Source organism: Castor canadensis, chromosome 7, assembly GCF_047511655.1.
Source record: "Castor canadensis chromosome 7, mCasCan1.hap1v2, whole genome shotgun sequence".
Classification (NCBI taxonomy): domain Eukaryota; kingdom Metazoa; phylum Chordata; class Mammalia; order Rodentia; family Castoridae; genus Castor; species Castor canadensis.
Window position 1 is genome coordinate 90,915,273 of NC_133392.1, and position 23,459 is coordinate 90,938,731.

At 40.6% G+C, this 23,459-nt stretch overlaps 1 protein-coding gene across 7 annotated transcripts in view; it reads left to right on the plus strand.

Moving 5' to 3' along the window:
* The window catches only part of Mcoln3 (mucolipin TRP cation channel 3), a 28,153-nt gene that overhangs the window by 433 nt on the left and 4,261 nt on the right, over positions 1-23,459 (plus strand). For 3 of the 7 annotated variants that reach the window (XM_074079565.1, XM_074079563.1, XM_020184063.2), the window contains exons 2-11: positions 3,298-3,527; positions 7,155-7,322; positions 11,256-11,409; positions 11,709-11,793; positions 11,868-11,964; positions 16,190-16,289; positions 19,305-19,417; positions 19,500-19,649; positions 23,014-23,115; positions 23,212-23,334. In XM_074079565.1, the coding sequence (XP_073935666.1) occupies positions 3,298-3,527; positions 7,155-7,322; positions 11,256-11,409; positions 11,709-11,793; positions 11,868-11,964; positions 16,190-16,289; positions 19,305-19,417; positions 19,500-19,649; positions 23,014-23,115; positions 23,212-23,334 (1,322 nt within the window). Of the gene's footprint in view, positions 1-43; positions 269-350; positions 485-3,297; positions 3,528-7,154; positions 7,323-11,255; positions 11,410-11,708; positions 11,794-11,867; positions 11,965-16,189; positions 16,290-19,304; positions 19,418-19,499; positions 19,650-23,013; positions 23,116-23,211; positions 23,335-23,459 lie in introns of those variants that run through there. The other 4 variants (XM_074079566.1, XM_074079568.1, XM_074079564.1 and 1 more) reach the window with 4 other exon arrangements.

Consider the following 23,459-nt stretch of genomic DNA (forward strand, 5'->3'; position numbering starts at 1 on the left):
GATGGCGTCAGAGCTTGGGGCCTTCTCCGCGCACCTGTGTAGCCCGGAAGGCGGCCCCCAAGGGGCATGGAAGGGATGTGGAGTGGCAGAAGACCGGGGCGGGAGGAGGCAGGATGCGGGGCTCACGTCGGACTCTGGGCGGAGCGGAGTGGAGTCTTGGAGGCCGCTAGAGCCGCGCGACATGCCGCGTCCCTCCGCAGCTGAGCCGACCTGATGCGGGTCCCCTGTTGTCCCCGCCGGGTGACCACTCCATCCCCGAGGGCGGCAGGTGAGCCGCGCCAGGCGCCGCCGGGAGGCATCAGGTGTCGTGGGCACCGCGCCCCTCGGCGCGCAGGGAGGGACTGCGATGTCGCCTGCCGTCGGTGACACGAAGAGGGAGGGAGGGTTGGGGCCCAGGACGTCGGCGCCATGGAGGGCACACTGGGAGGAGCAGGGTGCGAGATGGGTCTGTTCCGCACTTCCCCTGTTCCGCCTTCCGCCCAAGGTCAGTAGCGGCGCGCGCGGGCGCGTGTCCCATCCACGCGGGGCGGGTCCCCACCAGGGTTGGCCGCGGCGGACTGGGGGCTCGGCCCGCCCAGCTGCCCGCACCTCGAGGCGCAGAGCTCGAGGCCAGGACTCCGGGGTCAGAAAGTCATCCGCAGCCGGGAGTCCAGGCCCTGAGAGGCCCGGGGCGCGGGCGGCGGTCTGGATGTCCGCAGGGGGAGCGGACAAGGTTTTGAAGTTGCCCGGCCGGCTGCTCTGAACTCGATTGTCCCCTGATCAGAGGTGAAAATGAAGGCCACAGCCAGGGTGTGCAAAGCAGCCTCCACCAGGGCGGCCGAGATCAAAAACACTCACTCCGGAAACTTGAGGTGGATTGCTTTGGACCTTCTGCAGCGGTGCGCACGGTACCCGCCCCACAAATGTAGTCCCCAGAAGAGAGGGACAGAAGTCTTGTGTCTGATGAGGTGGGGGGGATGTCTGAAGAAACCAGTTGCGTTTGTTTGTCGCCAACTGTGATGGCTTTTTTTTTTTTTTTTACTATTCACAAAAATGGCCTTTCTATCTCTAGTTTTCTGTAGTTCTGTCCAATTAAGCCTCTGACCGCGGTGGAAAACTAACCTCCGTGTCATCTAAGGGTCAGCTTAATGCCTCCATGGCTCTCCCGATGGCCCGCGCACACCCTCCTTCAGAAGGATGTGGAGAGTGCTCCTCCAGCTGCTGGGGGTCCCCACAGTTGGCAGCTGGCAAAGTGCACCCTGAGAAGGACTTTTGAGCCAGGTTACGCTAATGTTTGCAACGAGTGCAGTCGCCCGTCCCTCTGAATGAAGCGCGCGCTTCCACCAGGGCTTGGTGCGACGTGCTGAATAAATAAACGGCGGCTGGCTCATTTTCTCTTGCTTGCTGTGGGTTACGGTTACACAGTGTGTGGGTGTGCGACTAGTTTGCTTCAAGTTTAATTTCCCCATATCAAACTGCAAAGGGCTTAATGTGACCTCACTACTATGTTGGTATCCATATGTAATTATTAGCAACTTAAATCGTTTGAAGTCTCACAGATAGTCTACTTAAACGCTGGCTAAAATAGTCTACCTTTTAAAAGAAGGGAACAAGTCCTTAAGTGAAAATCCGAAGGGATTAATGTGTGTATGCACACACACACACACACACATATGTACATATATATATATATATATCTTAACAGCAAAACAAAGAATCACACTTTAAGGCATTATTTCGTTTTGGAGGTGCAGCACATGCTATATAGCAAATGTGTTTTACGCTTCATTTGCTTCATTCATTCAGCGGTATATCCTTATTAATCTTTTCATTAATCAGGAGTTTAAAACTTTCCCCATGACTAAATTTTATAGCCAATGTCTACTTTTCCGGAATGTTCGGCTTGCTAAACATGTTTCTTTCCAGACTTGGAAAGCAGTGTTGTACTTAAGCAGTGACTTGTCACATATTGTATAACTGTAGGTTGGTACAAATGTAGGTTAAATTCTTTTCCCTTTTGCACCGACTTCAAGTTATTATAAAAATGTTAAAGTTGGGGAGGTTTTCCACGCTGTACAGAAGGACTCTATTCTCTTGGTGGTTTGGGGTGTTTCATTTTGAACAGATTTCCATAATATCAATATTTGTCTGAGGGAAAATCCAAGGTAGGTCCTAGTTTGGGGAGTGATTTTTCTGTCACTTTGGAAAAACTGCCCCACCCTTTTCAAAGAGACAAAAGAAATGATAGGTACAAAGTACTTTGAAAAGTAAAATGTGCCTTCAGTAAAGAGCAACAGGAGTGATAGGGCTGCATGGGAACTGGTTGAGGGCCTGCCTTCCCCATTGTAAAACAGTTGGGTTCCCTGTGGCTCACACTGTCGCTAAGAACCTTGCTGGTTGTTCGAAAGTTGCTCTCTCTCCTGAGGGTGGAGGATAACGGAGGGTGCTTGCTTTGTGCTGGACTCAGTACAAGAGGTTTATTTGCTTTTTTATTTAATGCTTGCTACAATCATATGAAGGTAGATACTATTCCTATTTTTCAGAACAGGAAACTGAAGCTCAGTGTGACTGAGTTGCCTCAGTTCATAGGAGGATCAAACTGTAGAACCAGGATTAGAAAACAAACTGGATCTTGGTTCTGTACAAAACCTATTTATTTATTCAATTTATAATCTGATGGAAGTTTTCATTTTTCCCCCAGGGAAAAAATGACCATATTCACTTGTCCGTAAGATTTTGCATATAATTTCACGGTCCACGTATACTTTGAAGTTCTTAGCCAGGCTCTCAGGAGGGGGAGATTGAATTTAGGGCCTGTGCTTGCTAGGCAAGCACTCTACATTTGAGCCGCCCCCCTGTCCTTTTGCTTTTCGATTATTTTTTAGATAAGTTCTCAGGCTTTTGCCCAGCTGGCCACAGACTGTGTTCCTTCTTCTTACCTCTGCTTCCTGAGTAGCTAGGATTATAGGAATGTACCAGAATGCCTGGTCTTCAGATCTTTTTAATCTTTGTTACTTAGTGAGGCAGAACACATATATATTTAAATATATATATATATGTATAATCTTTTACTAATAGGTACAGGCCTTGAATTTGCTTTTAAGTAGGTGAAAATTCACTTAGTAGTTGAAAGAAATAGAACAATGACATCTTGTGTTGTAATTGATTGTGTAAAATCCAAAGTTGCTTTAGAACAACAGTGTTTAGGTGACTGTAGATATTTTGCTTGGGCTTCTTCCTGCACTAGCCTGCAGCAGCAAACAATATGGCTTGTGCCTTTATCACTAAGTGGAAGTGTTGGGTCTTTTTTCTCCCTAGAGATGGCAAATCCTGAGGTGGTTATAAGTACCTGTGGCTCCCTGGAAGAGGAGAATCCCTGCACTTTTAACCAGAATACATCTCCATCACAGGAGCTTCTGTTAGAAGACCAGATGAGGCGAAAACTCAAATTTTTTTTCATGAATCCTTGTGAGAAGTTCTGGGCTCGAGGAAGAAAGCCATGGAAACTTACCATACAAATTCTAAAAATTGTGATGGTGACCATCCAGGTAAGAATCTCACATCATAACTTCAGTGAAAGCCTTGGTAAATCACAAACAGGATGGTGGAGAGTTTATTATTATTATCATTATTATCATTATAACTTTTAACTGCATGCTTAATGGAGAGCAGCAAATAAGGAAACATATGATTTAAACCCGTCTTTCTTTGATATGGGATTTAAATAAGGTTGCTTAGCTTAAAGTAACTTCAGAAATAGAAGTCAAGTTAGGTGGAAGGTGATGACACTGGCTTCTCTTTTTTTTCCTTTTCACTTCTCATTAAGTTATAGTTTTAACTTATTCATGTATTTACTTTTTAGTGGTACTGGGGTTTGGACTCAGGGCCTCACACTTGCTAGGCAGGTGCTCTAACACTTGAGCCATGCACTAGCCCTTTTTTGTGTGGAGTGTTTTCCTGATAGGGCCTTGTGAACTATTTGCCTAGGCTGGCTTTGAACCATGATTCTCCTATCTCTGTCTTCCCAGTAGCTAGAATTACAGGTGTGAGCCACCTGTGACAGGCTTAAGTTATAGTTTTGGTCACATATTCTGACTGTTTTTCAGGAACAAAAAATTTAAATATTTGGATTCCAGTCAAGAGGTTAAACGGAGATTTCTGAATCAGTGGTGTAAACTAGCCATTGTCCCACACGAGGACTTTCTTTTCCTTTCTGTCAGTATCCTGGGCATTTCTCTTCGTTCAGAAACTTAATGGGGTTCTTCAAAGGCAAATTACTTCAAGTTCCCTATATCCCTGTGAGCCTAAGAACTATGTAATAGGGGATGTGGAGTTAGCAGAAGAGCTAGTGTTAGCTGACACATGGGGCTTTGTTTTAGTTAAAAAGGAAATTTTAAATTTTATTTCCTTGGCTTCTTTCAAAAAATTTTTGGGAAGTCATATTTTGTGGACTTATATATACTGACTATGATTTATTTGTTTTTATTTATTTTCAGGGTACTAGGGTTTGAACTCAGGGCCTTGTGCTTGCTAGGGAAGTGCTTTACCACTTGAGCCATGCCTCCCAACCCTGGGCTATGGTTTATTTTTATGAAAATATGTTTTCCTGATAGTGAAAGTAATTATTTCTTATTAAAACCTTGTTCATATTTCTTTATAAAAATAAAAGCAGATTTTAATGGTTTCTCTCCTTGGTGAACAACAGGTATTGAAGGAGAGATAAAAAAAAAAAAACTACTATTTATTTTTTAAAGCCAGGTTCTTGCCATGTAGTCTGGGCTGGCCTGGAAATCACAATCCTCTTGCCTTAGTTTCCCAAGTGCTGGGATTATAGGCCTGCACCACACCACTGGCCTGACATTACTAATCCTAACTGTTTATTGAGAACACATACTTAAGATTGATAGTCACTAAGGCAGTTTCTACAATCATAGGAAGCTTCCGGGATTCTTGCTTACATTTCTAACATTAGTTGTTGTAGTAAGGGAAACACACACTTGGGTGATTGATTGTTCCAGTACGTTATTTCATTTAGTGGTAAGCACTAGCACCTGTTATCTGACAGAGGCGGAAAATGATGTCTGGGGTTTGTGAAAAGCCACATGGCTCTTCAGTGGCAGAATCAAGACTTTAGAGGCAGGTCCACTCTCTTTTCTGTATCACCATGAACATAGATGTTCACTTCTCAGTATAGCGTTTGACATTTGAAATTGAAATTCTTAACTTTCAGGTGATAATACAATGTGTCACAGTAGTGAAAAGCTTATCTAGTGGTAATATATGAGGGAACACCTGTATCCATTAAGTATAATAACAATAGGTACCACTCAAGTTTTTGCTGTGTACCAGACTAAATATCTGACAGATTCTCATCACGTAAAACTCTTAAAATAAATGGGAGGCGGGAGTGGTGTCCTTATTCCATAGATAAGAGCACTGAGGCTGGGCATGGTAACAAGCCTGTCATTTTTGGGAAACTGGAAGAGCAGACTTATGAACTCTAAGACCAACATTCTTAATTCCTTCTTAATCTTTTTGACAGCTCATCTAACCTTTCTATACTTACTAAGGTGGTCCAGAGGAAAATAAGCTAGTAACTAAGCCCATTGGTGGTAAGTTTCATGAAGAAACTGAAGGTCTCTCAACTATATTTCCTTAATCAATAACTGAGCAATCAAATCACATAAAGAGAACTTTATCATTGAGCAAATAAGGGTGACTTGGTGACCAATTATGTTTTACCAGGGCAAAGGAGTCTTCTTGGTTTTGTTTGTTGGTAGCTTTTGGCAATAGGGTCTCACTATGTAGCCCAGGATATCCTGGAACTCCATATGTAGCCCAAGCTGAGCTTGAACTTGTGATTTTCCTGCCTCTGCCTCCCAAGAACTGGAATCACATGCATGCATCACCACCCTGGTGAGTCTTTCTGTTATGTAGGAGATTTTATGTTTGCAGTAGCAAAAGGAAGAGGTCTACAATGATGGGTACCCTACAAAAATACTGCTTCTCCTACTACCTCACTCAGTCTCTAAAGTACAGCCATTCTGTCTGTCACCAGCCTTTGAGGGCCAGGACCAATTGTCTTCTCAATGTCCTTAGCACCTAGATCAGTGCTGGCATGTGGGGGGCTCTCATGTAATTGAATGAATTGGCATGAATATTTTTGGGAAATCTTTGGAGGTTTTTAGCCATCAGCATCAACAGATATAAAAATCCTTGGCATACTCTGGTTTCTCTTCAGATCGGATAAATCTTTCACCTTTTTAAAAATCCTTGGCATCTCAAACTATCGTCTTATTGGGATTTAAATGAGGACACTTAGCTTAAAGAAACTCTTCAGAAAGGGAGTTAGGTGGAGGATGATGACATGAGTGGGTGCTGGTCAGACATCACAAAGATGGGAGAAAGATTACTCTATATTTTTCCTGATCACACCCTGAATTACATTTCATAACATGGTAAGATAGATAGATCTGGAATTTACTCTATCAGACATAGTTATAATTTTGACTGTACACTTTCTAGATGTGACTTGGAGAAATTATTTAATTTCTGTGAGCCTTTGTGTACTCATCTTCAAAATTGTTGTATTAGAAACTGTGCTAAGGGATAATAAATATGAAGAAAGTTCCTGGAATAGTGCACTGCACAGAGGTACTCAGTGTTGTTCCCCCCTTTCATTTAAAACATCCCCTGCCTTACCCTTGGATCTGAAACAGAGAGAGAGAGAGACAGACAGACAGACAGAAAGACAGAGAGATTGAGACTGAAGTGGTTTGAGAGGGAGGAAGTTAAAGAGAGACTTGCAGTAAAGCAAGAAATGAACAGTGAAACGCTTCTTGTATGTGAATAATTGAGTTTCCTGTAAAAGTCTGGGGTCAGTCCTACCTGAATATTAGGGTCACTTTGTGTTATATACTTTAGTTTAGAGATGATTTGAAAGTATATTTTCTATTTTGGGTCTTATTATCACGTCTTTGGTAATGAGGCCTAGGAATATATAGACCTCAAACTTGGACTTCCGTGTAGTCTGTGACCAGCAGCTGCAAGCCTTGATGTCCTACAGAATTCATTGCAAACTCGTCTTCTTACCGTTCAAATCCCTGTACTATCTGTCTCCACTTTTTCTGCTCAGACTTTTCACCCTCTTATCATTTCTTTTTATTTTTTTTAAGCTGGTTCTTTTTGGACTAAGTAACCAGATGGTAGTAGCTTTCAAGGAAGAGAACACTAAAGCCTTCAAGCACCTCTTCCTAAAAGGCTACACGGACCGGATGGATGACACATATGCAGTGTACACGCAAAGTGATGTATACGACCAGATCACCTTCGCAGTGAATCAGGTAAATCAAACTTGTGCATTTTTTCCTTTGTGCTGCTGGGAATGGAACCCAGGCCCTTACATTCCAGGCAAACACTCTACTGAGCTACAACCCCACAGGCATGTATTCTTTATTTAGGAGAAAAGACAGATTGGAAAAATGATGGTAATGGATGTTACAGAAACTGATACTCTAGTGTTAAGGGTTGAACAATTTCACATGGAAATGACTTAGATATAAGACCATCTTAGAACTGGTTTCTAAAAACATTGCCAACACATTCTTTTTATATTAGAAATTGAGAAAAGCTTTTGTTAAATGGCATTTTTTTCTCTTTTACAAAATTGGAAAACAGGAGGGCAGAACAGGCCCTGTCTGGGGGGGTTGGTACCAGTGGCAGGGAGGAGGACGTGGGGAAAGTGTGTAGAGGGTGAATATAGGGCAAATACTGTGTATACATGTATGTAAATGGAGAAATGAGACCTGTTGAAACTATTTCAACAATGAGGGGCAGAGGAGATAAAGGAGAATGATGGAGGGGTGGATTCAACTATGATATATTTGATATATTGTAAAAACTTTTGTAAATGCCACAGTGTACCCCCAGCACAACAATAAAAATAAACAAATAAATAGATAAATAAATAGAAAAAAAGAAAAGCTTTTGCTTTTCTTTTTGTCTCACAGAGAGACAAAAACTTTAATGCTTAACTACAACCATCAGAGCTAATCCTTGACATGGGAGCCTCAAAGATTTAAAATTACTGACATACCCTGGGTAGAAGCAGTCATTAAGTCTTCAGAGCCTATACTTTCAGAGGCTCATAACAAATAATGAGAATATTATATTTGCAGAGTTTGTGTAGCAATCAAGACCTGAAAGTTCATTTAAATGTAAGTAGTGCTTTTGTGTCACACATGACAATGAGTTTATTGTGATCTTGACTGACAAGCAAGAAATAGGCTTGCTTTTCATAGAGAGGAGCATATTTTTACTCTAAGTTCTTTGTCGTTTATTTTGATGTAAACAATACTTTGTCAAGATCCAAAGCTAGCTATTATCGAAAGTGCTCTTGAGGTCAGTATGCCCATCCTGGATTAGTTTACAGACCACACATTTCATAATTATTACAACTCTTCTTCAAATTTTGCTGTAGTGCCATCATGACTCTTCATTTTCTAGAAACAGTCTATGTGAACCAAGATGGTAAACTGCTAAAATAAAATACGTCTTATGGCCCCAAACGTTCAGTTAGCATCAGGAGTGAGAAAATTAGAAAATAGAAGTAAGCTGCCTAAATTGTTAAATAGAATTATGCCCTACAGTCTGTAGGGGAAAAACAGCTTAATGCTGAAGATACTCAGCTTTAAGATTTTTAAATGTACTGAGGCAAGAAGTAAACAGTCCATTACATTCTTTACAAAAATCTTTACCTTCAATAGTAGACCTAAACACTGTCTTCAAAACATTATATGTGGCACTCAGGCCATTGTGTTTCTCAGAGCTTCATGTCCTTTTCTTGTAGAGTCATTATCCTAGTTGTCTTGTTTGTCCTGATGCTCTAATAAAATACCCAAGGCTGGACAATTTGTAAGCAACAGGAATTTATTTCTCACAGTTCTGGGGGCTGAAGAGGCTAAGAGCAAGGATCTACAGGCTCAGTGTCTTGCATTTTCTTGCTGTGTTCTTGCATGGTAGAAGGGGTGGGGAAGGTGGAAAAGGTCTAACTACATCTTCTAGCCCTTTTGTGATGCTGTTAATCCCATTCAGAGAGCAGCACCCTCATTATTTAATCACTTCTTCAAGGTCTCATCTCCATATGTCAGCATATTGAAGTTTTAAGTTCCAACATGTGAATATGGAGGTATTTCCATGTAGAATTATACTGTAGGGCCTAGCCCTAAGATGTGGTCTATCTGGACAGTCTCCAGGGCTCATTCTGATCCAATGATTATGAGTCTATGATCATAACAGCATCACTTCTCACTTACTGAATCTGCTTGCATATTTAAGTGTCAAACACATCGTTGTTTTGGTTTTATACTTCATCCTGACTTTCAGCTTTTTTCTGAAATCAATTTTGGGTCATCTTTACTGGCTCCTTTCTTTCATTTGCTCCTTAATTTTGGACAGTTCCTAAAGATCTGTCTGCCTATACCTTGGAATGACCCTGTTTAAAGTAACCTCATATTCTCTTCCCACTTGCTCCCTAGAATGGTTCTTCTTTGTGGTCAGTTGATTAGATTTAAAGCCTCAGAGTCTCCTTGGAATATTTACTCTTTCAGCTCAAACACAATGTATACATGATTGGTTTCCCTTCTTCCCCATCCACCTGCCCTAACACTTTTTGGTTGTTTTCTAAAGAGCTCACCTAGAATCACAGATCTTATTGCATAATACTCCTCATGATACAGCTATAGACACACATAATGTACCTATACATACACTGTATCCCATGAGGGAGAGCACTCAACTGTGTCAAGTACAATGGAGAAGTTAAGTCGATGAGGACTGAGAGCTAAGCCTCAAACTTGGTAGCAGCTGCTCACCGGGGACAAGGTCCAGCCCCAAATCCATCCCATAGGCCCAGAGTATAAGTTATTTCTTTCTTTTGTCATGGCACGTCTTGCATACATCATTACTATGCTTATTTTTCTGTGTCTGTCATATAAAATGGTTAATTCCAAGAGACAGATACCATATCCTTTTCTTCATATGACCAATTGTGCCAAACATATTGCTTATAGTCAGATCTGAAACACTTATTTTAGAAACATCTTCAGAAATCCCTTGAGCTTACACTGAAAATTATTCCAAGGTATCATAAGATTCTCATTTGTAAAAGTAATATATTGTTTTATTTAGAATACTCACTAGGATAAAGAAAATGTTTCTGTGAAAGTGAGTAAACTATATACTTGCTGAAATAAAGATTAATCAATATTAAAAAAAAGTTTTAATAGTTATCCTTGAACAAACATATCCTACTTTTTGTTGTTGTTTTTGGTGGTACTGGAGTTTGAACTCAGGGTTTTGTGCCTCTCCTGCTTGAGCCATGCCTCAGTCCTTTTTTGTTCTGGTTATTTTAGAAATAGGGTCTTGCTGCTTTTTAAAAAAACTTTTAAATTGGGGTGGGCCTGAACTGCAATCTTCCTATTTTAGCTTCCCACCATTCATTGCTGGGATGACAGGGGTACACCACCATACCCAGTTTTTTGGGTTTTTTTCCATTAAGATGGAAGTCTCACAACTTTTTGCCACAACTGGCCTCAAACTGTGATCCTCCTAACCTCAGCCTTCTAACTAGCCTCAAATTGTGATCCTCCTAACTTCAGCCTTCTAAGTAGTTAGAATTACAGGGGAGAACCACCAGCACCTGGCCCACTTCTTATATTATAGTAATGAAGAGCTCTGACCTTGTAAGAAATAGTTCAAAGATAAGCAAAATTTATATTCACACTGAATGCAAAGATATCAGGCCATGGACATAGTTCCTTAAAAGCAGAAAGAACCTAAGATTCTTTAAGATTATAGAATAAATATAATCTTGGTATTAACTCATTGATCTAGCAATGAAAGAAAGAAAGAAGAAAGGAAGGAAGGAAGGAAGGACAGGAAAGAAACCTCAAAGGCTATTTGGCTTCAGACGATAGGTCCTGTAACCAAGTGGCATTGATAACCAGCTTCTAAAATCTTAATTCAAATAAATGAACCAGAAGTTCAGAACATTTGTGACAGAGATGAACCTTGAACCCAGAAGTCTAATTCCAATGTGGTCTTTGTCCTGGGTCTTCCTGGTACTCAGCAAGTCACTCACTCTACATATCAACCTGAGTGTCTCCACCCGCGGGGAGGTGGGAACCTTCCAGTCCCAGAGTGGGGAAGGAGGGACATCATGGCTTCCGTCCTGCCCTGACTGGCACCCCACTTCTGGTTTCTCCTTTTGGTCCAAGTTCTTGCAGCTCCGCAACATGTCAGTTGGGAATCACGCTTATGAGAACAAGGGTTCCAAGCAGTCTGCCATGAGAATCTGTCAGCACTTCTACAAGCAAGGAAACATCTGTCCTGGAAATGATACCTTTGACATTGACCCGGAAATTGAAACAGGTGATGTTCTTCCATAACCTAGAGTTTTAGTTTTCAACTTCTTGAATCCTAAAAAAGCAAAAAGACATGAGACAGAACTCAAGCCTTTCTCTAGCTTCCAAACAGCCCAGAAACGTAGCCTGTTAGGTCTTAAACGCACACCAGGCCCTGTAACCAAGTGCATTGATGACTAGCTTCTGAAATCTTAATTCAGATAAATGATATTCCATAACTGATCTTAAATGTATTAGCCATTCAAAATGCAGTCTTATGTATTTATTTTAGATTCAACATCATGTTTTTGTTCCTTTCTGTGGCAGAATGTCTCTTTGTAGAGCCTGATGAGCCTTTTCATATTGGAACACCAGAAGAAAATAGACTCAACTTGTCACTGGACTTCCACAGGTGAGGACAGAAGATGGGAGCATAGCCGAGGCTTGTGTGGACATTCCCTGGAACTGAAGTGCCCTATCTTTCAGGCTCTTGACTGTGGAGCTGCAGTTTAAACTAAAGGCCATTAACCTGCAGACAGTCCGTCATCAGGAACTCCCTGACTGTTACGACTTTACTCTGACTGTAAGTTTGGGCTGTGTTCTGTGTTCTTTGTTTCTGGTCCAGAGGAAAAAAATGTTTTATCCAATTACATACTTGTACTAGGCATGATAAAAAAAAAACAATATAGGATGTTTCTCCATAGATGTACATAGACGAAACATTGATACGGCTAGTTGTATTTTGCTATAATTTACTTGCTAGTTATTATCTGCACCTCACTGTGTGTTCTGTTCTGTAAGGAGAGGGACTTGTCTTATTTACTACTGGCTTCAGTACAGTGCGAGCACAGAGTAGATGTGGAGACACAAAAGGAACAGAGATGTGTGGCTTTCTGCTTACTGTCATTGCCAGCGGTTCTTGTACTGAGTTTCTCATTGTGGATGCCTGCAGCCTTTGGGTCACTGCTCACAGTAACTTCCTTGTGCTGCCTCTGAATGCTGTAGTTCATGTCTTCCCTATCAGTCCACCCCATCACCTCTACGTTGTCTGTATTCAGGTTGCAGGTGTTGCTATGAAACTCTAGAGAGCACAAGATGTTCTCAGGTAGTTTATCACCTCACAAGATCAGAGTAGTAGTCCACGGCTGTTTGGTCGTAGGTAGGGCAGCATTTGAAACAACTTTATCCATTTTCTATTATTTCAAAAGTTGTGTCTCTGATACTCAATGAATTAGTTGTGAAAAACAAAGTTTGCAGACACTGAAGTTCAAGAAATCAGCATATAATGTAATAATTATGCAGAGCATTTTACAAGAAAAACCACCAAAATTTTAATGCTATTTCGAATTAGGCTGTAAATTTTGATCCTAATATTAACCAACAAGTTATGAATTATCAGAATCACTTGATTTTTTTTTTTTAAAATGAGCTGCCATCCACAGTCTGCTCACTTTTTCTCTTTCTTAAATTTGAGAAGTGACACTTTCTGGAATATTTATGATTCTGGTAACTTCTTCATTGACCCTTTTGTGATTTCTCAGTTAGAAATACATTTTATGCACTGATCACCCAGATGTTTTTTGTTGTTTTGATTTGTCTTTTGTTTTTTTTTCCCTCTCCCTCTTTTGAATTTTATGTGGGTTAGCACCTTGTCCTTTGTTTGAGGACTTTCTTGGTGTTTGTCATCAATTTTGTTAGACTGAAAGTTCCTTCAAGGCAGGAACCATTATGTTAACCTTTTCATCCCTCAAAGAGCACAGTAGATAACACAAATAATTGTTGAATGAATAGATGAGACACTCGTAAATCCAGATCCTTTCTAATAACTCAATCCAGATACCTAAGTCCTTGTTAATACTAGATAACTGATCCATTCCAAAGGTACTTTTTACCTGCACTGTGTGCTCAGCTGGATTAATAATGGGAGAGTAGTGTACTTGTGTTCATGCATAGTAGTTTATCTTATATTTTAAGGGTCTTTATTAGATGTATAAACACCCAGGATTTTTATATTCATTTGATGAACTAACTTGTATCATTTAAGAAATGGTAATTTTTCCCTCCTTTTTCTGCCTTCTTTTTTTATTGTTTTATTATTCATATGTGCATACAGTGCTTGGGTCATTTCTCCTCCCTGCCCCCACCCCATCCCTTACCACCCACTCCACCCCCTTCCTCTCCCCCCGCACTCCCTTGATACCCGGCAGAAACTATTTTGCCTTTATCTCTAATTTTGTTGAAGAGCGAGTATAAGCAATAATAGGAAGGAACAAGGGTTTTTGCTAGTTGAGATAAGGATAGCTATACAGGGAGTTGACTCACATTAATTTCCTGTGTGTGTGTTACCTTCTAGGTTAATTCTTTTTGATCTAACCTTTTCTCTAGTTCCTGGTCCCCTTTTCCTATTGGCCTCAGTTGCTTTTAAGGTATCTGCTTTAGTTTCTCTGCGTTAAGGGCAACAAATGCTAGCTAATTTTTTAGGTGTCTTACCTATCCTCACACCTCCCTTGTGTGTTCTCGCTTTTATCTTGTGCTCAAAGTTCAATCCCCTTGTTGTGTTTGCCCTTGATCTAATGTCCACATATGAGGGAGAACATACGATTTTTGCTCTTTTGGGCCAGGCTAACCTCACTCAGAATGATGTTCTCCAATTCCATCCATTTACCAGCGAATGATAACATTTCGTTCTTCTTCATGGCTGCATAAAATTCCATTGTGTATAGATACCACATTTTCTTGATCCATTTGTCAGTAGTGGGGCATCCTGGCTGTTTCCGTAACTTGGCTACTGTGAATATTGCTTCTGCCTTCTTTTTTGAATATTTTTTGTGATTCCCTTTTGTCTCATTTGTTGATGTATTAGCTATATCTCTCTGAAGTATTTTTTGAGGGTTTATGTTGTACACCTTTACCTTATTACAGTCAACACTAAAGTGATGTAAGAACCGTACATGATTTCATCAGACATTTTTCTGTGACCCTCCCCAGCCCACCACCTTTCAGAGGTCCCAATTCATATCTGATTGGTCAGTTGAAGTTGTTCCATAGCTCACAGATGCTCTGGTTGTTCATGTTATGTTTCAGTCTTTGTTCTTTGTGTGTTTCATTTTGAACAATTTTATTGGTATGGCTTCAAATTTAATAAACTTTTTTTCTGTGCTAATCTTTCCTAATTCCATCCAGTACTTTTTCTTCTTGGAGGGATACAGCTTATTCTGAACCTTACTGAGATAGAATTGATATTAAGTCATGGCTTATTTACTCAAGATATTTAATGGACACTTACTCTTTATCAGACCCCAAGGCTCTTTGGGTGAATAAAGCATAGTTTCTGCTTGACAAGGATTTTTGACTATGTTAAATAATAGTAAGCATCTCCTTTTGGGGGGGCTCTAGCTGGGTCCTCTAACCTCCAGCCCCTATGAGGAAGGGCAGACACTGACAAGGGCCTCAGTTGCTTGTCAAGGAAAGAAACTTGCAATCCATCTTGAGGACAAATAGAGTGACTTTTTTCTTTGCAGTATTGGGGGTTGAAGTCAGGGCCCTGCACTTGCTGAGGAAGTACTCTGCCACTTGAGTCATGCTCCAGTCCTTTTGATTTCAGTTTGTTTATCAGACAGGGTCTCCTGCTAACTGTGCCAGGGCTGGCCTCCAACTGCGATCCTGTTATCTCCATCTTCTAAGTAGCTGGGACCACAGGAATGTGGTACCGTGCTGACTTGTTTTTGAGATAGGGTCTTGCTAACTTTTTCCCAGCTTGGCTTCCAACCACGATCCTCTTATCTCTGCCTCCCAGATAGCTGTGATTACAGGTGTGAACTGTCACACCAAGCTAGAGTGACTAGACTCTTTAAAGTCATTTGAAATTTCAAATATGAAGTGATTTCTGACTACCTGACTTAGGGAAACTTCAATAAAATCATTTAAACTTTTCTTAAATTTGATTTTGTTTTCATTTTGGAGATACTGAGGTTTGGACTCGGCCTCACACTTGCTAGTTAGGTGTTTTTTCACTTTAGCCATGCTTTCAGCTCTAATAAAATTAATTTAAGCAACAGACATTTAACAGAAAAGAGAGAGAGAGAGAGAGAGAGAGAGAGAGAGAGGAGATAATGATGAGAGAGACAGACAGACAGACAATGGACTGATTTCATCGGGGAAAGGGAAGGATCTAGAAGGGCAAGATGCTAAGGTGATGGGAGGCATTTTGGTATAGCTGTGTCCTGCCTGGTGGTTGGTGTCTTGGACCGGTTATCTGAGAAGCAAGACGTAGCTGGCGACTCCCTGTCAGCAAGCCCTTTGTGGTGCTAGAGTAACTAAGAAATCTAGGCCCAGAATGAAAAGGTAAAAATTCCAGTTGAAATGTCTCAAAACAGAAATAATAAGCCTTTGTGTCAATAAAATTTGCAAAGGCACTGAAAATCTACCCATAGCTGAGACCCTACTGGAAGGTGGAACAAAATGTAGCTGTGCCAGCCCTCGCCATCCCAAAAGGGCATCGGTGCTCCCTGGATGGGAAGGAAGGGGAGCCACTCTTGTTATAAAAAATGTCTGGCCCTTGAATGCTATGCTAGAAACAGAGTTTCAGAGATAAAAGTTCTCAAATAAAAGAACTACCTCTTCAACCTTCTCAACTCATAGAGAAATAAAGAGAACTTTCCAGGATTGAATTGAGTTAGCAATAGGTCATAGATGAGAATCTGGGTCTCCTGTCCCCTTAAAAGAATTGCTTTCTAATTAGTGCAAAGAGTTATCTTGGGCTCAGTAACTATACATATATGACTTTATTGCTTTTCCTGTCTTTACAGATAACATTTGACAACAAGGCTCACAGTGGAAGAATTAAAATAAGTTTAGATAATGACATTTCCATCAAAGAGTGTAAAGACTGGCATGTGTCTGGATCAAGTAAGTGATAAGCTTTACTTATTTTCAGGGTAGTTATTAAATGATGTAAAATGGTTATTAAATTACTGCCTCCAAAATATGTGGAATACCAAATAAAGATTAGACCATTCCCAAGTACCCAGAGTCTGGAAGTAGATGAGTGGATTACAGATATCTGATGTTTGAGGCAATACATACATTGTTAGTAGTTCAATGACTCCTGCCTTCTCTACATTTCATGCCCATTCTTTACAAAGAACCTGCTCATAGTCCCACCAAAAACACACCCAAGCCAAAACTGATTAAGTACATACGTATTTCCATCTTCATTTTCATCATTTTGATATTTTTAAATGTGCTCGAGAGGCAGAATCCTTATTTTTGCAGATGAAGAAACCAAAAGCTCAGCAGTGATGTCTGGTGTCCAAGGCCATACGGCCAGGGAAAAGTCAAAAAGACAAAATGAGGAAAAGATCTGTTCTTAGAAGTACAGACAAGAATTCAGATGCAGACTGAGCACTGTCAAGAATTTCGGAGCCAAATGGGAGAAAATCACCTGAAAACAATTATTTGTCTTATTTTCTATTCCCTCGTAAGAAAGAAACATAGTGAAATTTTGTGCTAGACTTGATCCCTTGTCAGGGATTCTTGGCTTCTAGTGAGTAGAGGAATCATCTCAGATACCTGGGAAGATGCAGTTCTCCCAGCTCCACACTGCCGTCAGTGGGTCTGAGATGGGATCTAGCAATGTATATTGTCCTTACTTAGACCATATGGATAGTCACTGTTTTGGATTTTCCTACTGATTGATTTGCAAAATCCAGAAGTAATAATGTGTTAATAAAAATAAAGGGCTCGCAGAGTGGCTCAAGTGGTAGAGTCTGCTAGCAAGCGTGAGACCCTGGATTCAAATCCAAGTACTGAAAAAAAAATCCTGTAATCCTAGCTACTTGGGAGGATCATGGTTAAAAGCCTGGCGAATACTTTGTGAGACCCTATCTCAAAAAAACCCATCACCAAATGGGTTCAAATCCCAGTACCATAAAAATAAACAAATAAGTAAAATCACAGTCGCACATAGTGGTGCTCACCTGTCATCCCCACAATAGGGCGGCTGAGGCAGAAGGATCATGACTTTGAGGTCAGTCTGGGCTACACAGTGAGACTATCTCAAAAAAATAAAAGCAAACCAAAAAAGGTTAAATAAAATGAAGTTTCTTCATTGTAGTATTATTTGCATTAATAGGCAACTTCAAATATGTTAGGCTCTTGAGTCAAAATTTATTTCAGTCATAAACTTATTTATTTGAAATACAAGCCTCTTTTTCCATCTGTAAACATAATCATGCTTCTTAAACCTTAGAATAAGGAAGACGGGAGCATGTGAAAGTGCCTGGCCCATAGGCTTCCTCTCAAATGCTTGTTTCTTGATTTTTTTCAGTTTTTCTAAAGTAGATGTAGATGTTTGTGTAGCCATTAGATTGACTCCAGGCAGCCATGGTAGGATGCTTCTTTACAGAACTAGTCTCAAGTGCTTTTTCTCTAGATCAGTATAGAGCAGTCCGACTGGCAAGAGAGCACAGGGTATAGTGGCTGAGGCCTCTGTCCATCATCTCTCTTCATTGGCACCATTCACACTGGCCAGGACTTTACAGATTCTTCAGAATCTCTATATGGAGGGTGCTTTCTCATCACTTCGGTCTGTTAAAACCTGTGTCTCCCTAGGTGAGGCCTTCTATTACCATGCAATGTACAAAGACCTCTCTTTTCCCTATTCCCCCACAGCCACCTCCCCCATACAGAGCTGTGGATCTCAAATGGTAGCGTCACCTGGAAAGTTCGCAACACACAGTTTCTGATTCAGTGGGTATGGTGTAAGATCAGAGAATGTGCATTTCTAATCAGTCCCTAGGGATGCCAAGAGCCACTGATAAAGAGTGACAAGTGCTGGCAACAGACTGAAAGTTTCGAATCCTGATCCTACCATTACTAGCTGTGTAACCTTGGGAAAATTATGTGACCTCTCTGCGCTTCAGTTTTTCTCCCTTGAAATATGGGGGTGATCATGCCCACCTTGTTGTGGCTACTATGAGGATAAAATGAGTTAACACATGTCAGTGCTTGGGACTCTGTCTAGAAGAAAGATGTATAGCACATGTCAGTTATAATGGTTTGTTTATATCCTTTATAACTGAAGATACTTTGTTTATACTTGTTTCCTTCTTTGTTTGTATCCATTGTAGTAGAATGGAACTTCCATAAGTTCAGGGGCTTTGTCTATCTCATTCATGACTGTATCCTAGCATCTAGAAAAATGTGCATAGTGGGTGCTTAATGAATATCTTATACCAGGTAAGTATATGTTAATAGGCTTTGCAGGAAAGGAAGGACATTTTTTTTTTCAGTGCTGGGTGTTGAACCCAAACCTTGTGCAAGCTGGCCAAGTGCTGTACCACTGAGCTACATCCCCAACCCTAGGCAGGCTAAGTGCATTTAGAGCAAAAGACCACAAGCTGATAACTAAATATCTTTGATCAATCATTACTGGTGATTTTTAAAAGGACTTTTAGCCTTCTTTAAATACTAATTGGAAGTGGAAAAATGAGAGCTGTCAAAACTATTGCAGGAATGAGGGAAGGGAAGATAAAGGAGAATGATAGAGGGGGTAAATTCAATTATGATATATTGTAAGAACTTTTGTGAGTATCATAATGTACCCCTAATACCACAATAATATGATAATAAAAAATGTAAAATAATTAATTAGAAGAATGCTTATCAGGGCTTTTTTTCTTTGTTGTCTTTCTGGAAGGAGTACTTGAATTATCTAAATTATTCTAAAAGAGTTAGATGTCACCGTATTACTGTCTCATCACTTGCCACTGCTCTACACAATCTTCTTTGCAGGCTGGGGGCATGGCTGAAGTGATAAAGCACCTGTTTAGCAAGCAGGAGGCCCTAAGTTCGAAACCCAGTACCACCTAAAGAAACAAACAAACAAATAAATCCAATAACAGTAATATTCTTTGCTTGCAGTTCAGAAGAACACTCATTACATGATGATCTTTGATGCCTTTGTCATTCTGGCTTGCTTGTCTTCCCTACTCCTCTGCCTTAGATCTGTTGTGAGAGGACTTCAACTTCAGCAGGTAGGGACTGCTGCTCTCTAGGAATGCCACTGACATATCTATTGACAGAGAAACTGACTATGTTTCTCCCTTTTTTCTGAAGGAATTTGTCAGTTTTTTCCTCTTCCATTATAAGAAGGAAGTTTCAGCCTCTGATCGGATGGAATTTGTCAATGGATGGTATATTATGATTATTATTAATGACATACTGACAATCACTGGATCAATCCTGAAAATGGAAATCCAAGCCAAGGTAATTTTTTCTTTCCAAATCATGCCATCATTTGTATAGATTTAGTAATGTATTTTTTCCCAAAATGTGAGAATTTTCAGAGTAAATGAAGAGTGAATATGGTGCAGAAAATGTGTATACATGTATATAAATGCAAAAATGATACCTGTTGAAACCCTTCCAGGGATGGAGGGAGGAAAGGATAAAGGAGAGCAGTGGAGGGAATGAATTCAAGTATGACATATTTGATACACTGTAAGAACTTTTGTAAATGCCACAGTGTACTCCCACCCAGCACAGCAATAAATAATAAAAAAATATTTTAAGTAAACTTGAAATTGATAACAGTAATTTTTATAACTCTACTTAGGAAGTTTCTTAGGCAGAGTTTTTCAAAGTATAATTCACAAACCCCTCCATCAGAATCATTTGGGTGCCATGTAAAAAATGCCCGTTGTTAGTCCTGCTGAATTTGAACCCTCCAGTAGAACATATGAATTCTTACACACACCAAAATTCATACACACAGCAAGGTAATTAAGGTAAGAATTAAAAAAATATATTGTAAGGAATGTTAACATGCTCAACAAGAAAAGAACAGGGGAGGAGTGTGGGTATTTGTATTTGTTTCCTCTATCCATTCAAAATGATAGTACTACCATTTTCATTCCTTTCCCATGATGGGCTCCAAATTTATCCTTTTTAAGTTTAGATTAACCTAACATAGAAATCAACCGCTCCCTCACAACAAAAGTCAAATTTAAAAGCAAATTGTTCAAACTAACCTTGCTTACTTGTATTTTCCTAGCCTGGATGCAACTACTGAATAGTATGTGTCACCTAGTGAGCCAAGTATCAGCCTGGGGAGACACTCCAACTGCAATGGCTCAGATAAGAGAGGAGCTTATTTCTCTTTTACCCTGCTGGGTTTTTGTTTATTTGTTTGTGGTACTGGCTTTGAACCTAGAGCCTCATGAATGCTAGGCAAACACTTAACCACTGAACTACATCCCCAATTTTCTCTTATATAATGGTCAGGGTTGGGTTTTCTAGGTTGCCAAGTCACTCAGCTCCATGCAGTTATTCAGGAACCCAAGGTCCTCCCATTTTGTTCCTTTGCCAGTCATTAAAGGTTCATGCTGACTGCGTGACCTACACTAGGTTGCCTTACAAACAGGTTGAAACCCATGGGAAATGAAACCCCATATGGTGAAAGCTCTCCCAGTCTCATGGCCTTGCTTCAAGAATGGTGGATTTCTGTTCACATCCTACTGGAGAGAACCTGGTCAAACCTACCTACAAGGGGAGTTGGGAAGCACACCCAGGCATATCCTAGTAAGAAGAGAGTGGGTTTAGGGCAGTGTTGAGCAGCTGCCACCATATGTGGCTGTAGTCTATGCCATTTAACTGTAGGGACACATATACCTGAAGAGTAAGCATAGATTTTCAGCAAATTTTTATTTTTACCTACCTTCAGTGATTCTTTAATGGTGACCAATAATCCTTCTTACTTAACTAAGACCATCCAGTTCTCCTGTCTCATAAATGATAACTTCTTCTCTTCTGAAACCTCTAACTTCATCCTTACTCTCAACTGAAGACCTCGCTTCCTATTTCACAATAACAGCAGGAAAAAACCCCAGAACTTCCACAAGCTCCCACCTCATTTATCTATCCACAAGCCTCAGTGCCCATTTATTCCATTTTCTCTGTTACCATGAATAACATAGGCAACTCTCCAAGACCAGCCCATCCACCTAACCTTACAGGAGCAAGCTTAAGCCATCCAGGACAGAGGTCTACTTATTCTTCCTTCTCTCTGGCATCATCAGTGTTTTTCTCTCTACCATGTAATTCCTCCATTACCATGCTTTTGAACTTTAAAAAAATTCATAAAATCTCAGCCTCATTTACCTTTCCAGCTACTACCTATTTCTCTTCTCCCCTTTCTATAAGTAAAATGTCTCAAAGAAGTAGTCAATCTTGATGTTTGAGATTCTGCTCCTCCCATTCTTCCTTGTATCTGTCCAATCAGGCTGCCTGCCTCTCCACAGCAAGTGTTTTTTCCAATGACCTCCCATGGTGCTGAGTACAATCATCAATTATTTATTCCCATCAGCTGCCAGTCAGCAGCTTTGAATGCTGTGAACACTCCGTCCTTGTTGCACTTTTTCACTGAGCTGTTACTAACATTTTCCTCAGAATCACTGACTGGTCTTTAGCTGTTTCCTCGCTGGTTCCATCTCACCTTGACAACCCATTAAGGTTCAAGGTGAAGTGCTTGGACAGCTTCCCTTTTCTGCCATTGTTTTGATAATTACATCCTGTCCTTTGCCAATAATTTCCAAATCTTTATCTTCAGATTGGAATTCTCTAAATTCCAGACCCAAGTATCCAAATGTCTATTGAGCATCATCACTTATGTCTACTTTTCCTCTCAAATGTAACATTAGTAGAACTCCTAAGATCCCCACCTCCTCAGTCTAAACCTGCTTCTCTCAGAGCCTTTCTAATTTTAGCTAATGGCAACTCTTTGCCATTGCTCAAGCTGAAAACCATACATTGGCTGAAGACTCCTTCCTGTCTTTTACTCATTCCCTCTTTCCTATATCTAATCGAAAAGGAGATCTTCTTCCACTACTTTTAAAAATCACTTTGTCACTGTCACTATTGCAGCCTGGTCCGAGTCAGACCCAGGACCCACCTAGATTATTGCAGCAGCCCTCTGACTCCTCCAGTGATTGGCTACCAATCACAGCAGCCAACATTTGATTCAGTGGATCTTGTCACTCTCTTCCAAATCTCCTCAGCCTTCTTCTGACCAAAAGGCAAAACTGTTAAGCATTCATGTGGTCTTATGCTACCACCATCTTTCCTCTATGTCTCTGTACTCTATAGCTCACTCCAGCCACACTCACTGTCCTGCCAGGTTCTTTTCTGCCTCAGGAGTCTTGGCACTTGTTGGTCCCTGTGCCTGGAAGTCTCCTCCCCAGATTTGTGCTTGACTTCATCATTCCTTTCAGATCATTCTCACACGCCACCTTTTCATTGAGACCGTTCTTGATCACCCTATTTCAAATTACAAATTCATACCCATTCCTTACCTCCTCCCCTGACTTTTCTCCTCAGCATTTACCATCAGCGAATGTACCAAAGTTTCTATCCATCTATTGCTGTTAACTCTGTCTGCCCCCCAACCCCTGCTAGAATGTAAGCTTCAGGGGGTAGAGAATTTTGTTTGTTCACTGCTTTAGCCTAGGCTAAAGCACTATTCTAGGTAGAACAGTGTCCAACTCATAGCTACCCAATAAATATAATATTTCTTACTCATTTGACATTCTGCTGTTTAATCTTTTTCTTCTTCTTCTTTCCCATTCCACCTTAGAGTCTTACAAGTTACGATGTCTGTAGCATATTTCTTGGGATCTCTACCATGCTTGTGTGGCTTGGAGTCATCCGATACCTCGGCTTCTTTGCGAAGTACAATGTAAGGAATTCCATGCTCTTGGCTTTTCTCTCAGAGTTACTGTACTGCTTTGGATGAAGAACAGAGGGATTCTAATAGCCTCTCTTACTTTTGCAGCTCCTTATTCTGACCCTTCAGGCAGCTCTGCCCAGTGTCATCAGGTTCTGCTGCTGTGCTGCCGTGATTTACCTGGGCTATTGCTTCTGTGGATGGATTGTGCTAGGGCCTTACCATGACAAGGTACTGGCAAACAACTCCTCCTGTTGTCATTAAACTCTAAGAACAGGGCCAATGACTTGTTTATCCTTTTAAAATGAACTCCTCTTATTTTGTGAGTCAGCCTTAAAATGCTGAAGGTAGTGTAT